The 14,015-nt window shown below is 45.2% G+C and overlaps 1 protein-coding gene across 1 annotated transcript in view; it reads left to right on the top strand.

The window, feature by feature from the left end:
* Positions 1–7,379: 7,379 nt before the first annotated feature.
* Positions 7,380–14,015, top strand: part of LOC104402062 (catenin alpha-1) — a 52,288-nt gene continuing 45,652 nt past the window's right edge. The window contains exons 1-3 of the mRNA XM_010009832.1: positions 7,380–7,416; positions 7,467–7,546; positions 8,319–8,471. Coding sequence (XP_010008134.1) covers positions 7,514–7,546; positions 8,319–8,471 — 186 coding nt within the window. The 5' untranslated portion in view covers positions 7,380–7,416; positions 7,467–7,513. The remainder of the gene's footprint in view (positions 7,417–7,466; positions 7,547–8,318; positions 8,472–14,015) is intronic.

Here is a 14,015-nt window from a genome sequence, read left to right on the forward strand (position 1 = left end):
TTTAAGGTCCCTTCCAACACAAACCAGTTTAGGATTCTATGACCTCGGGATATGGGATGAGCTGGTAATAACAAGCTTCGTGTGCTGATGGGGGAAGGTGATGAATTACATCAGAAGAAGATTTTAAAATAACTGTTATCTTTTGTTATGAAGCTTTAGTTCCATAGAGGTACTTATTTATATTAAGACTTGCTGGTTTTTTGCCTGCTTCTCCCTTCACTGTCCCATGGCATAATTGTAATATGACCTGCGGTACTTCCTTTTTGTCCTGTTCAGAGCAGACTGAATGGAAGTGCAAAGTAAAGGAATGGAGAAAGTGAACTCTTTAAAAACAAACAAGAAAGGAAACCTCAAACTCACCCAGAAAACAAAGCAAACCACAAAACCTCACCCCAACTCATCAGGAAAGTAACTATCTTTAATGATAAAGCAAAATAGGAAATACTAGATAAGGTTCTTGAATTGCTCTGCCATATTTAATATTCCCGCATTTGCTCTAGAGTGAAAGAAATACATGAAAGAACTTACACAAACCAATTTAAAGAGTTTCTTCATGTTTGATCTTCATGGTAGAGAAGCTGGAATCCCACCTGGGCTGTTAGTTGCCAGCTATCGGATGGAGGTACCACACCAAAGTACCTGTGGCTGTGCTTATGGAGGCAGCTGCTCCAGTGCAAATCCTGATCCGAAGTGCTGAATTACAATAACACTTAAATACAATAATATTTAAAGAGAAGGTGCCAAAGAGTGTACTTAAAATTACAATGGCCAGAAAGTCCAGTGTTGCTCCCCTCCTGTGCTTCCTCTTTTCACTGTTACCAGGAGGCTGAAATTCGTTATCTTTTGGAAGGGGTTTGCTTTTTTGCATCAGTATCTGTTGGTAGGTTCCTCCCACATCAAGATTTTGTAATTTGGCACAGAGTTAAGAGTTTATGTTCAAACAGGGTAAGTTGCTGACTTTCTAAAGTGCTCCTGTTCTTTGGCCTGTAACCAAACGAGGGCTATTTAGCACCTTGCCAGCGAGTTTCCTGTTTGGGAAACTGTTAATGTGAACTTTATGGGTGCTTTTCTTAGCGAAACATGTTTTTATGTGCACTTGTCCTGAAACAACAGATAGTACTGAAAGTGTGATCTGATTCTCTGAAGTCTGGAACTCTGCAGTAGTGCTATCATTGTTCCTTGGGAGCCGCCTCTGGCTGTCAAGTGTTAACAGGCTGAGAATAACCCCCAGTTGTCCACAGATGTCATGCAGTTGTGTTGCTTCTGAGACTGAAAACTCACTTGCAAGTGGAGGAAGACCACGTGTGAGTGCTCTCTGGGGACTTGTGCCAGAACAGGTGCTTCCGAGTACTGGCCTGAATCATAGAGTGAATCATAGAATCCTGGAATGGTTTGGGCTGGAAGGGGCCTTAAAGGTCATCCAACTCTCTGCTGTGGGCAGGGACACCTTCCACGAGAGCAGGTTGCTTCAAGCCCTGGCCTACCTGGCCTTCTGATTCCTTATGTGCAACATGGAGAAGGAAGATGGCATGTCTGCCTTAGGAATAAGCATGCTAGGACCAGATAACTTTGGGGGCCTTGCCCTGCTTCCCCGGCAGCAGCAGAACTGGCTTTCCTGCTAAACCCACACACTGGAAAAGCAGAATTGCACCCTGAGGCTAGCGTTGTCATTTAGTTAGGCTGACATCTTGTGGAAGCCTTCCTAGTGTATTAAGAACACCAAATAAGCTAATTTTCCTTGATGTCAGTGGGGGCTGTGTGACGTTCTGTGCTGTGGGCTCGGAGGATGGCCAGCCCTGGAGCTGCAGGCAAGGCTGGGCACTGGAATTGCAGCCACGTGTGTGGCCCATGCACACAGACAGCTCACCCTTCTGCCTGAAGGAATGATTGCCTTAATTTCTGCTGGACATTACCATGTTGGGGGGCACAGGAGTATTTGCTGCTGCTTTGCTAACAGCCTTTGTGTTGTTGATAAGGCTGCTGGGCGAAGGTGAGGAGCACAGACATGTGGCTACAGCACTCCCGTTCATGTACTGTCACTTGGATGTGCTACCATGGAGCTGGGTTAGCAGTGAGCCCTGAGAAGTGGACATAGGAGAGAAAAGGTGATCCATCATCCACAGATGTGTCCAGCTTTTCAAGGCAGCTGCAGAGGTCCTTTGGGTGAGGGCAGTGGGAGGATGGGACAGGGCACCATGGGTCAGGTGTTGCTTACTTCATGGGAGCAAAGGACACACGTGTGCTGCTGCGTAGTGTGGTGACTTGCCTCCCTGTCTGGCAGCTCTGCCCCTGGCTCTGGTTGAACATTTTAATCCCACTGTGTACCAGGGTGAGTGCAGGAGCAAGCCTTCTCCTCCACATGGGTGCCACAGGGCCATCGTGGCTGCAGCTTGGCACTGGGGAAGGATGCTGGGATGGAAGCTGGGGTGGGAGCAGTATGGCCAGCAGGCCAGGCTGCTTTGTTCCTATTCTAAGTGATGCCTTGTAGTCCCCATGCTCCACTGAGCTATGGCCTGGCTGCAGGAGACTCCTTCCTCCTACAAACCAGTGCATAGTCCTGCTTCCTCAACCAGCAGACCTCATACGAAAACAGCACAAAAATTCACGTCATACTTGGCTGCTTACCCTTCCTGGTCTTGAATCAGCACTATTATATCTGGAATTCATGGAAGAGGAGGGGTATGGATGGTTATCCTTTGTGGGCATGCAGTTAGGCCAGGTGACAAGGCAAAAAATGAAGCATGTGACAACCTGAGTCTGAGCACTAAATCTCCTGCTGCCCCACAAAGCACGGCTGGGCAACTGCCTCTGCAGTGCCTGCCCAGAGGAGCGGGTGCCAAACACTCTTTGTCACCTGTTCAATCACCATCATTAGCCACAGGGCCGCCCGTTGTACAAACAGCTCCAGAGACAATTAATTCACAGATTACCTGAAGCAGAAACCTCCCTGCAAACCATCGTTCTTAGGTAATGGCATGGTGGGTGGCAGGCAGGGCACAGTGGTGCTCAGTCTCACAGCGGTGGCACATCTGGCTCACATCTGGGTGCTGATTTGGGGAGGAGGGATGCGGGGCTCTGCAGGGGTGGGTGCACTGTGGGGGCTGGTGCTGGGCAGGAGACACCGTTTCTGCTTTTAGCTTAATCTCAACTGATGGTGAACCGTGGAGATTAACAATGACAGGGTTTGATATTTACCTCTAAAAACATGGCTTTGTGATAACTCATTGTAGTACATGTGCTGCTGATCCTTGCAGCATTCATGCACTGCCAGCACCGTGCTCTGCTACCTTTATAAATCAACTGGTGTTAGATTTTAACATTAGTAGCTGAAGGAAAAACTTGGTTCCATTTTTTGTTTGTTTGAATTCTGATGGCAGGCCTACCAAAGGGAGTGCTTTGTGACAGAGATGGTGATTCCACTGCCTCCCTGTATACAAATCCCCTTTCTGTGCTTTAAACCATTATAACAAACCCCAGTGGGGATAGCGGCGTGAGCTGGAACGGCAGGGATGCGACAGTGACTGCTTGTGTTGCTTTCCAAGTAGGGAGCAATGGTGGTGGAAGAGCAGAAATTGCAGAGGGGTGGGAGAAACAAGCGATTTTTAACATCAATTCAAGCCTCTTTGGTAAAGATCTGTTTTGATTTAACTTAAAGTAAATTTTCACTGTGGCTAACTTTATTATCTATGATACTGGACAGAGCTGTGGCATCATACTGCAAAATGACTGACATGTTCAACATGACCCTATTAAATCTACAGAATCTATTAGCTGCTCACTGACTGCAGAGGTTGTGGTTCCCTCACAGAGTTTGGTGCTGAATATCTGAAGATCTTGTTAGTAATCTGAATATTCAGGCCCTGCTATCATGAGCCCTCCTAATCCTGTGGATAAGAGAAGCTGATAGCTGGGACGTGTTGTGCTGCCAGGTTGTTAGTTGGGTTCTCTGACAGGCTGAGAGAGCTGGGCTGGGTCAGCCTGCAGAAGAGAAGGCTCCTGAAGGGGACACCTTAGAGCAGCTCCAGTGCCTAAAGGGGCTCCAGGAAACCTGGAGAGGGGCTTTGGACAAGGGCCTGTAGGGACAGGACAAAGGGAATGACTTTAACCTGCCAGAGGGGAGATTGAGATGAGCTCTGAGGCAGAAGCTCTTCCCTGTGAGGGTGCTGAGGCGCTGGCACAGGGTGCCCAGAGAAGCTGTGGCTGCCCCATCCCTGGCAGTGTTGAAGGCCAGGTTGGACACAGGGGCTTGGAGCAACCTGCTCTAGTGGAAGGTGTCCCTGCCCGTGGCAGGGGGTTGGAACTGGATGAGCTTTAAGGTTCCTTTGAACACAAACCAGTCTGGGTACTACTTCTTAGTAGAAGTTTTTAGACTGGTGACAAAGACCAATTTTTAATAGTAAGGGAAATTGGCTACTGGAACAAATTACCCAGAGGTGGTAAACTGTCGCTTGGAGCCTTTAAAACATGATTTACTGTGAGAGCGAGAGACACCAGCTCAAACAGGACTTGTTGAGCTGTAGGGTGGAAGCACTGGGTGAAACTCATGGGGCTTGTGGGAGCCTGGACAAAGTGACTGTTGTGGTCGTGATGATCTTGTGCCCTGGAGGGTTTGTGCAGCACAGGTTGTACAGCTCTTCATGTGCTCCAGCATCCACTGTCCCACTGGCTGCCTCCACTTGCACCTAACAGGGTGTATTTGGTCCTACAGTTGGTGTTTTATGTTTCATTTCATGCAGAAAAGGTCAAGAAACTTCAGATGGGCAACTTCATGTCCTTGTCTCCGGGCCAGGTTTGAATTGCTGTGATGATTTAAGATGTGAATGAAGGTCTTGGTAGGACAGCGGGATGTGCATCCATCGTGTTTGTGCTGTTGTACCCCACTCCCTAACAAAGGAGCAGGGTTATTTGAGCTAAATTGTTAAATCACCACAGCTGAATTAGCAAGGCTTTTTTTGTTGCAATCTTCAGAAGGAAATTCTGTTACTACTTTTGATGAGCTGCTGTATTAAAATCTCTGAATGCCAACAAGGTGGAAATAAACTGGAGCTGCCGTGCTAAAATCTAATGGGTTTAGATTATGCAGCTCTTTCTGTGCTGATATGTGGTGTGGCTTAATAGGAACAAATCAACAGAATGAAATTGGTGCTGCTTAGGCTTTAATGGGTGCATTATGTGCTTTTCACATAGGACTGGCTGTGGTCTGGTTTCATGTACTTGATGTCCATTAGTGGAAACCATCTCTTGGTGATTCTCTCATCCAAAAGCATCTGGTCCTTGTGTACTGGGGCTGTTCTGGACAGTGAAGCCAGGGATGGCAAAGCAGAAGCGCTGGGTGGACACGCTTCACAAGTGTGCTCCTGCCTCATGTTAAAGTGGTAACATAGGGGCACCCAGGGAGAAGTAAAATGGCACTTCCTGGAACAGCTGAGTGTTCAGCTTTCTACATAATGGATGAATGTATCTCTTGGATCCAAAGATATTCCTGGAAAAAAAACAACCCACATATATGGGGGGGGAGTGCCATGGGTTCAGTCGAATGGTCACGCTGCAGTGGGTAAACTGGTGTGAAAGTACTACTAAGAGAAAGCAGCTGTGGGTGTAGTTTTGTGCCTTGGAACAGGCTTTTGGGTGATGCAGTTCCTGCTGGCAGGTTTTTGGGTGAGGAGCCTGGTCCCGCCTCGGCGTGCAGGCAGTGTCTGGGGCTGCGGGTGGGACACGGTGGTCACATGCAACACAAGTGGAGCAGGGTTTTCCAACCTAACTGCGTTTGGTCTTCATATCCACCTAGCATGGGCACAGCAAATTGTTCAATAAATAAGTAGCATTAATCTTCACTTTATTTAGAGATTTCAGCTTTGATTTTTGAACGTGGAATGAAGAATAGGCCAATGCCAGCTCTGCTGAAGGCTGTGGTGTTGTCAGAACGAGCTCCTGGTCTTCCTTTCAGTCACTTTTCAGTTACCTTTTGTGATGAGAATCAAATTACTTGTGCAGGGAGGTGACAAATCTTCAATAATTCATTAAACTAAAATGACATTACAGAATCCTGATTTCCCCCCCAATTTTGTTTAATTTTTATTCCTGCTGTAGTGTGGACTCTGTGGTTTAGATTCAAGGCTGCTCATCCAGGTATTTCACACCAGGCTGTCACTGGGAGAATTGATAACTGGCATACCCTTGCTTTAGTGCTGCTAAATGGTTTTTCTTCTCAACAGGATAATTATATTGATCGTGGCTTAGAACTTCAGAAATTGGATTGTGGTTGTATAAAGTGTGTTTCAAAACTGTAATATCAGCTGTATTATGCAGAAAACTCCCAGCAAAACCAAACCACTACCATTGTTTTATCTAACATGCCCAATTTGATACAAATCAGGGTATTTTCAACCCAGTGTCTGCGTAAAAAGAGAGAAGCTGCTGCTGCTTCATGACCACTTGCCCTCTCTTTAACAACAGGGCTGATGTGAAACTTGCTGTATTGAACCTTGGCAGACTCCAGCTCTCAGCAGGCGGGCCTGGATACTTGCTGGGGTTGTTGGACATCATACCTGACAAATGTTTTATAAGGATTTTACCTTTAAGACAATTGATTTTTGGCTTTTGACTTCTGCTCAAGAGCAGCCTCCTGTGACAGCAGGGTATGGAGGTGTGAGGGAGCACTGTTGCCTTGGATGTGCAGCCCTGTGCATGCATGGTGCTCATACTGCAGGTTAGAGGCAGCTTGCAAGAGGTTTGTGTGCAACCCTCTGGCCATGGGGATCTCAGCAGCTGAGGCTGTACACGATGAGGGTTGAAGCAGGGCTGTGCCAGGCTCAATGCAGTGCCAGCCAAGGGGATGTTGGCAGAGTGGGCAGAAAAGAGAAGTCTGAAACTTGGAGATTGAATATGATCTCCAGCTGATTAGAAACAAAAAGACAGCTGGAGCACGACTTTGGACAAGGGCCTGCAGGGACAGGACAAGGGGAATGGCTTTAACCTGCCAGAGGGGAGATTGAGATGAGCTCTTGGGCAGAAGCTCTTCCCTGTGAGGGTGCTGAGGCGCTGGCACAGGGTGCCCAGAGAAGCTGTGGCTGCCCCATCCCTGGCAGTGTTGAAGGCCAGGTTGGACACAGGGGCTTGGAGCAACCTGCTTTAGTTGAGCGTGTCCCTGCCTGTGGCAGGGGGTTGGAGCTGGATGAGCTTTAAGGTCCTTCCCAACACAAACCAATCTGGGGTTCTGTGATTTACAAAACCATCCTTTTCTTCTGAAAGAAAAGTGAAGAGTGTTAAAAGTAGAATCTCAGGATGTCAGATGTTACTGAGCTGCCCAACCCAGGCAAGAAGAGAGTGCTGTATTGGGAGGGGGAGATGTAACTTCTAGTGTGCACAATCACTTAAAAAAAAGAATACAGAAGCTGACAAGGTATTTGAATAATACTGGTTTTATTTTGAGACCCTGTTAACCTCTTTGTCTCTTGTTTTTCAGGCTGGACGCAAAGAAAGAAGTGATGCGCTGAACTCTGCGATTGATAAAATGACCAAAAAGACCCGAGACTTGCGTAGACAGGTGATTAATATATAAAATTGGTGCTTCTTGAGACGAACTAGTGTGTTTCTGCTTGTTTGCCCTCTTGGAAGTTTGTTCTCTGTTGATTTGTTTCTAGTGGACTTGCCTGCTTGTATTTAGTGAATTAAAAGCTAGAAGCTTCCAGTCCCTGGTTCACTGGGTAGCATGGGGTGGAAATGTAATCTCCTGTTAACGTGTAATAAAGATGTTGGATTATTAATCATCCTTGTGGCAGGAGAGATTTAAAAAAACCCATCCAAACCAACTCTCATTTTATGGATTTTGAACATAATCAAGTATAGTTTATAATTCTGATGGCATTCATCTCAGAGAGCCTATTTTCTTTGAGGACTGTATATAACATCCATCTATTGCTCATTTGTTTTTTTTAAGCAAGACTCCCCTTTTCAAGTAAATGCGAGTATGGATCAAGTTTGTTGAAAACTGTTTTTATTCAAGTAGAAAAATAGCAAATTTAAAGCAGCATGTTGTTTAATCAGCTGAGAGAAAGCAGCAAATCTACTCAGACAAAGCCAATATGAGCTGCGAAATCAATATTTGTGGCCAAACTGGTGACTTGCACTTATATAACTAATCCAGTTTTTTAAGGAGATTTAATTTAAATTGAAGCAAGAAGTGTATAGACAAGACTTAGGGCAGGGAAATCCTTGGTCACACAAAGGAGAAAAGGATCAATGACAAAAGTACTTTTGAGCGTTACATATTCATACAGTAAAAGGAAAAATAACTCATCCTTTTCTATTTATTTTAGCTCCGCAAAGCTGTTATGGACCATGTATCAGACTCTTTTCTGGAAACAAATGTTCCACTTTTAGTATTGATTGAAGCTGCCAAGAATGGGAACGAAAAAGAAGTGAAAGAATATGCCCAGGTTTTCCGTGAACATGCCAACAAATTGATTGAGGTAAGATGGTACAACCGAAAATGAAATTATCAGTAGTTAAATTCAGGCAAGACTAAGCAAAGCTCCTTTTTCAATTCTATCGAAACAAATAGCAAACTCTCTAATAAATTTGCCTTTTAAATTTCATTTTAATGAATTTAAAGACAATTTAATGTTTAAATAATTAAAACGTAAGCTTACAAAAAAGCAGCAGCTACTGTTGCATAGCCCATGTTGTTGTAGGTTCTATACAATGTGTGTATATTATTCTGTTACCTTAATTTGTTAACTGGAGATGGTGGTATGGAGTGAGGGAGACGATGGCATGACCGTCCTGCTGTGCAGTTTGACCCCTTGCTTGAAGCCTGGAGCTTTTGTCTCTTCAGTAAAATACCACTGAATATAAACAGGCCTTTTATGTGAAGACTTTCAGAATGAAAACCTGCTTGTGTGTGTGTAAGGAGTGAACAACAGACAAACAAAAAACTTGAAATAACAACAGCAAAAGTGATCCCTGCCACCTTTTTCTAACCAAACCCGAAGGGCTCTCAGGCTGCTGCTACTGTAGACTAAAGCTACATGGTTGGGAAGATCAGCTTAAATGGGACCAATCCGCCTTAACTGAAATGCTTTAAAGGTCATTAGTACTTTTATTACTACTATTAAAGGTAGTTTTCCAACAGGTAGTGCATTTTCAAGAGCGCTGGGTTTGCACGCTGTGTTCATGGATACATCCCGCTAACCTTGTCCTTTTGCCATTGTTTTTGTGTGAGAGCTTTGTGTCTGTTGATGCCGAATGGCAAGGAACAAACATCTGCAGGTATTGTTGAAGAAACATGCCACTAGGAATAAACTTCAGAACCTCCTCCTGAGCGCTTCGGTGTGCTTTGAGGCATCAGCCAGCTTGGGAGCTTCACCTCTGCCTGGAAGCAGGAAGGTCCTGGTTGATGTAGCTTTGCTCTCTTAGTATCACATAGTCTGATAATTGCGTCCTTATTTCTCCTGGGCTCATCAGGAATCCTTTTACACAACTTGAAAGATTTCAATTACTCAAGAATAAGACTTACTGAGCATCCATAAAGTAGTTTCTGACTCTTGCTCAATAGTATTGCATCCAGCTCTGGAGTCCTCAGTACAGGAAAACATTGGACCTGTTGGAGAGGGTCCAGAGGAGGTCCACAAAAATGCTGCAAGGGCTCTTCTGTGAGGAAAGGCTGAGAGAGTTGGGGTTGTTCAGCCTGGAGAAGAGAAAGCTCTGGGGAGACCTTATCAGCCTTTTAAAACTTGAAAAGGGCCTAGAAGAAAGATGGGGAGACTTTTTAGCAGGGTCTGTTGTGGTAAGATGAGAGGTGCTGGTTTTAAATTGAAAGAGGGGAGATTGAGGCTGGATGTGAGGAAGAAATTGTTTACAGTGTGGGTGGAGAAAAACTGGCACAGGGTACACAGAGGGTGGATGCTCCATCCCTGGAGGCACTCAAGGCCAGGCTGGATGTGGTTCTGGGCAGCCTGATGTAGTTGAAAGGGTCCCTGTTCATTGCAGGGGGTTGGACTAGATGAGCTTTGAAGGTCCTTTCCAACCCAAACTATTCTATGTTTTTCTGCTGCTTTTAAAGCCATAGGGGCTCTGACTGTGGTGAGCAACTGCCCCATAGGCTGGGGTGCATCAAGCGAGTCCAGCTCCTCAGAGTTTTTGTTGAAGCAGTGAAAAGCTATAATTCTTCAAAGGTATCCATTCTTCAGTTTTGCCCTGCTGAATTTCAGTATAAATGCCATCTTCATATAGTTTCAAAGTTACTTTATTCTAAAATTTAAGTAACTAATGTTGATTGACCAAACAGCAGGCAGCAGACTGTGCTGCTGTGCCCTGGCAGCAGGATATAGCATTCTATAGGCAGTGGTGGGAACACACTCTGAAGCCGGTTTGTCTAAATCGTATCATCACACAATCCCAGAATGGTTTGTGTTGGAAGAGACCTTAAAACTCATCCAACCCCTGCCACGGGCAGGGACACCTTCCGCTAGAGCAGGTTGCTCCAAGCCCCTGTGTCCAACGTCACCTTGAGCACTGCCAGGGATGGGGCAGCCACAGCTTCCCTGGGCACCCTGTGCCAGCAACCTCAGCACCCTCACAGGGAAGAGCTTCTGCCTCAGAGCTCATCTCATTCTCCCCTCTGGCAGGTTAAAGCCATTCCCCTTGTCCTGTCCCTACAGGCTGTGTCCAAAGTCCTCCAGGTTTCTTGTAAGTCTCCCTTCTTCCTCTTGCAAGCCTAATTTATCTAGAAAATGATTTGTAGGGCTTTTACAGGAGAAGTTGACCGGGATAACAGTAACGGTGCCTATTCTACTGTAGGTCTGCTACCTCTTCACTGGGTGTGTGGTGTCCACATAGAGTTTATCAGCATAATTCCACAGGAGTAATTGCACTGTTGTCTGTGTGCTGCTCTCCCCACCTTGCTAGGGGAGCCCTTCCTCCCTGCTCCTTTGGAACACGTGTGCTGGCTGACAAGCAGCAGGTGGCTGTCCTCACCGGTGTGTGAGTGGCTTTGACTGACCTTACCTTGTGTGCAAAATGCCATCCTGCAAATGAGTTTTACAGAACCTGTATTCAGCCAAACAGTCTTGTCTTTCAAGAAGGACTATTTCCCTGAAAGTCTGCATTCAGTGGTATTTCTGACTGGCATCAAAAGGTTCAGCTAAAATGATATGCTGCTGCAACAACTTCTTGAAGGCTTGCTTATTGCTTTTGCTGTCTGAAATGTAACTATAGGTGTAGAATAGCATGATCTAGATGGGTTATAAACCTCTTCCGTGAAGTAGATGGATTAATATATACATTTAGCTTTGACAGAAGGGGAATAGTACTCCTGTAGAGCCCTTGTCTCGAGGGGATAGAGAGCCACTGCGGAGTTGTATGCGATGTCAGATATACTGTGAAGGAAGACAGGTTGGGCTGGGTTGCATTTACAGTGTCTCGGAGTGTCTCTGCCAGAATGGAAAAGGATGTTTGCAAGTTCCCATATGATTCTGCTCTTGGGCAGAAAACTTGACTGCAGGTATTTGCAGAAACAATAAAAGATTGTGTAAGAGCAGAACAGAAGATGTTTCATTTGGTGAGATGAGAAGTGATTGCTTCTGCCTGTTTCAGTGGAAGGTAAGTGTGCTGGGGAGTTTATCATAACTACCCTCAGAAACGCTGCTGAGTGACTCAAGACATCAAATGTGACAAAACAGCTGTGGTGCAGAATGGAGCTGTGTAGTGTATCACACCATGATTGACAGGCTCCTCTGCTTCAGATGTAGAAGAGAACATGTTCTTTAATGCAAAGTGATGGGAAGAAACGCACACTAAGAGACCTGCTCTGTGCTGGGTAACTCGGAACATCCTCTTCTGAAATAGTGAAAGGTTTACGACCTTGGATTTAGTACCCCTTGGCCTGTGACCTGGAGGAGTCAATGCTGCTTCCCTGGGGAACCAGCTGCTAGAATGGACTGTGATACATATATATAGTATATTTTTTATCTTGAGCTGTTGCAGGTGTTGGATGGGTAGGATGAGTGGCAGTGCTGGTTCTGCCTTGGATTAGCACAGGGGGTTCTTGCTCCTGCAGTGCAGAGGTGTTTACAAGCCCTCCAAGTAGCTATGAAGTGATGCAAGCACATTATCTGGGTAATCTTACTTTGCAGTGTTCCCATCTTGGCAGCAGAGCACTGTCTGCTTTGTGCTTCCTGAAGTCCAGGCAGCCAAATTTGGCCGAAAGTGCAATAACCACACAAGTCTGACTTGCCTGCTGGATCTGTATCTTCTGGAGAAACCGTACCAAAGCCATGTCCCAAAGGGCTTCCATTTTATTTGTTCCTGATGTAGTAAAATACCAACCCCCTTATCCTGCCTTTTAAAAACTGGGTAATGGGAAAATAGTAAAGTGAGACTCGTCCCAGTTCAGTAATGTGTTTAAAAGATAGTTTTCAAAATTGCTCTGACCAACAGTCTAGTTAGTGGAAGGTGTCCCTGCTTGGGGCAGGGGGCTGGAACGGGATAAGCTTTAAGGTCCCTTCCAACCCAAACCAGGCTGGGATTCCGTGATTCTGTGAATCTTGTTGTAGGAGTTTAATCCAGGAACTGAGAGGCCAATTCAAATACAGCACACAAGAATAACTGAAGAGGCAGCATTTTGGGAACCAGTGTAAGAAAAAGTTCAATTCACTTGTGAGCTCTGAAAGTCTTCATTGCGGATTGTGAACTACTTCCTTGCATTCCTATGATTTTTACCATGGCTTCCCAACCTGTAAAGTTGCTCTTGAGCAAAGACAGCTTGGCAGTGGCCTCCTTCCATTTAATGTTCCTCTCTACAAGCAACCAGGCTGTCCTGCAGCTTGATGCTCATTTCTATTGATGTCACTTAGCCCCACATGGGCTTTTTGTTCATCCCAGTCTTTGATGTGTGCTGATGCACCAGTTCCCTTTGTACCAGTCCTGTGTGACACTCCTGGCTGTTCTCTGAGCAGGGAAGTGCAAAAGCCATCAATGTTAAGAAGAAGCTTTTGCTAATACCGAATGCTTTAGAAAAATAAAAATTAGGTTGTCAGTTTGTCACAGTTTTATATTAGTTAGTTTTAATGGAAAAGTTTTTCAGACCTGAAGAAATTAGGTAGCTCCAAGGTAGGTGAGGACAGAGTCCAGGTTAAAATTGTCAAGTAGCTGTTTGCGTGCTGAAGAATCTTTTGGAAAGGGAGAGTTTGTAATTCCTTAAAACCACTAAAGAATCTTATCTTATTCTGGAGCCCAGTAGCCCTGGTTTAAATGTTTCTCTCAAATGTCATTTTAAAGTCTCTTTCTCATAGAAACTTTGCTCAGACCAGGGAGGCAAAACCTCTCAGTGATGCTTCATAAGCATCCTTCTTTTTTTTTCCCCCCAATTGCTTTAATTTCTCTGAAAAGACTGCTCTGTGCCTTTTTTAATGCACTGGGCTGAGTCTTGCGTATGGAGAGATGATTTTCTCATTTTCAGTGAAAACCCATGAACAGATGCAGACTGCAAATTTATTTGCTCGGAAAGAATCACATTTGGGCACTTGCAGCTCCATAAGCTATCTGTAGCCTCTCGCGCTGACATTTTCCCCTTCTGTTGCCCTGCCTGTCTAGCCTGATGTCCTAGAGTAATTCTTCAGACCTCAGTCTAAAAATACCACTGCCCAAAAGCCCAAAGCCTTGCATGCTCACAGTGATTTTACTGCAGTTCCTCCTGTCTTGCCCATACTTGCACCCTGTGTATTCTTCAGAGAGCCTTAGCAGGTTTTCACATGTGAGAGCCTTTTAAAAAAATCTGAAGTGGGTAAAACAAAGCTTGGGTTTAAAATAAAAGCTGGCTTTTGGACATGAGGCACAGAGAGGGTTTTAAAAACCTGAGGCTTGCCTGTCCTCTCTTAATGAGAGAACTTAGCTGGGCACAGCTAGTTACCTTTGTGATAAACGGATGCACTTGTGTTTGTGCATCTTAGACATTCGTTAAGAACAAAGCATGGAATGGAAATATACAGCAGATCCAGAAATAAATCTGGTCTCAC

This window comes from Nestor notabilis, unplaced genomic scaffold, assembly GCF_000696875.1.
Source record: "Nestor notabilis isolate BGI_N333 unplaced genomic scaffold, ASM69687v1 scaffold5502, whole genome shotgun sequence".
In the NCBI taxonomy this organism is placed as follows: Eukaryota; Metazoa; Chordata; class Aves; order Psittaciformes; family Psittacidae; genus Nestor; species Nestor notabilis.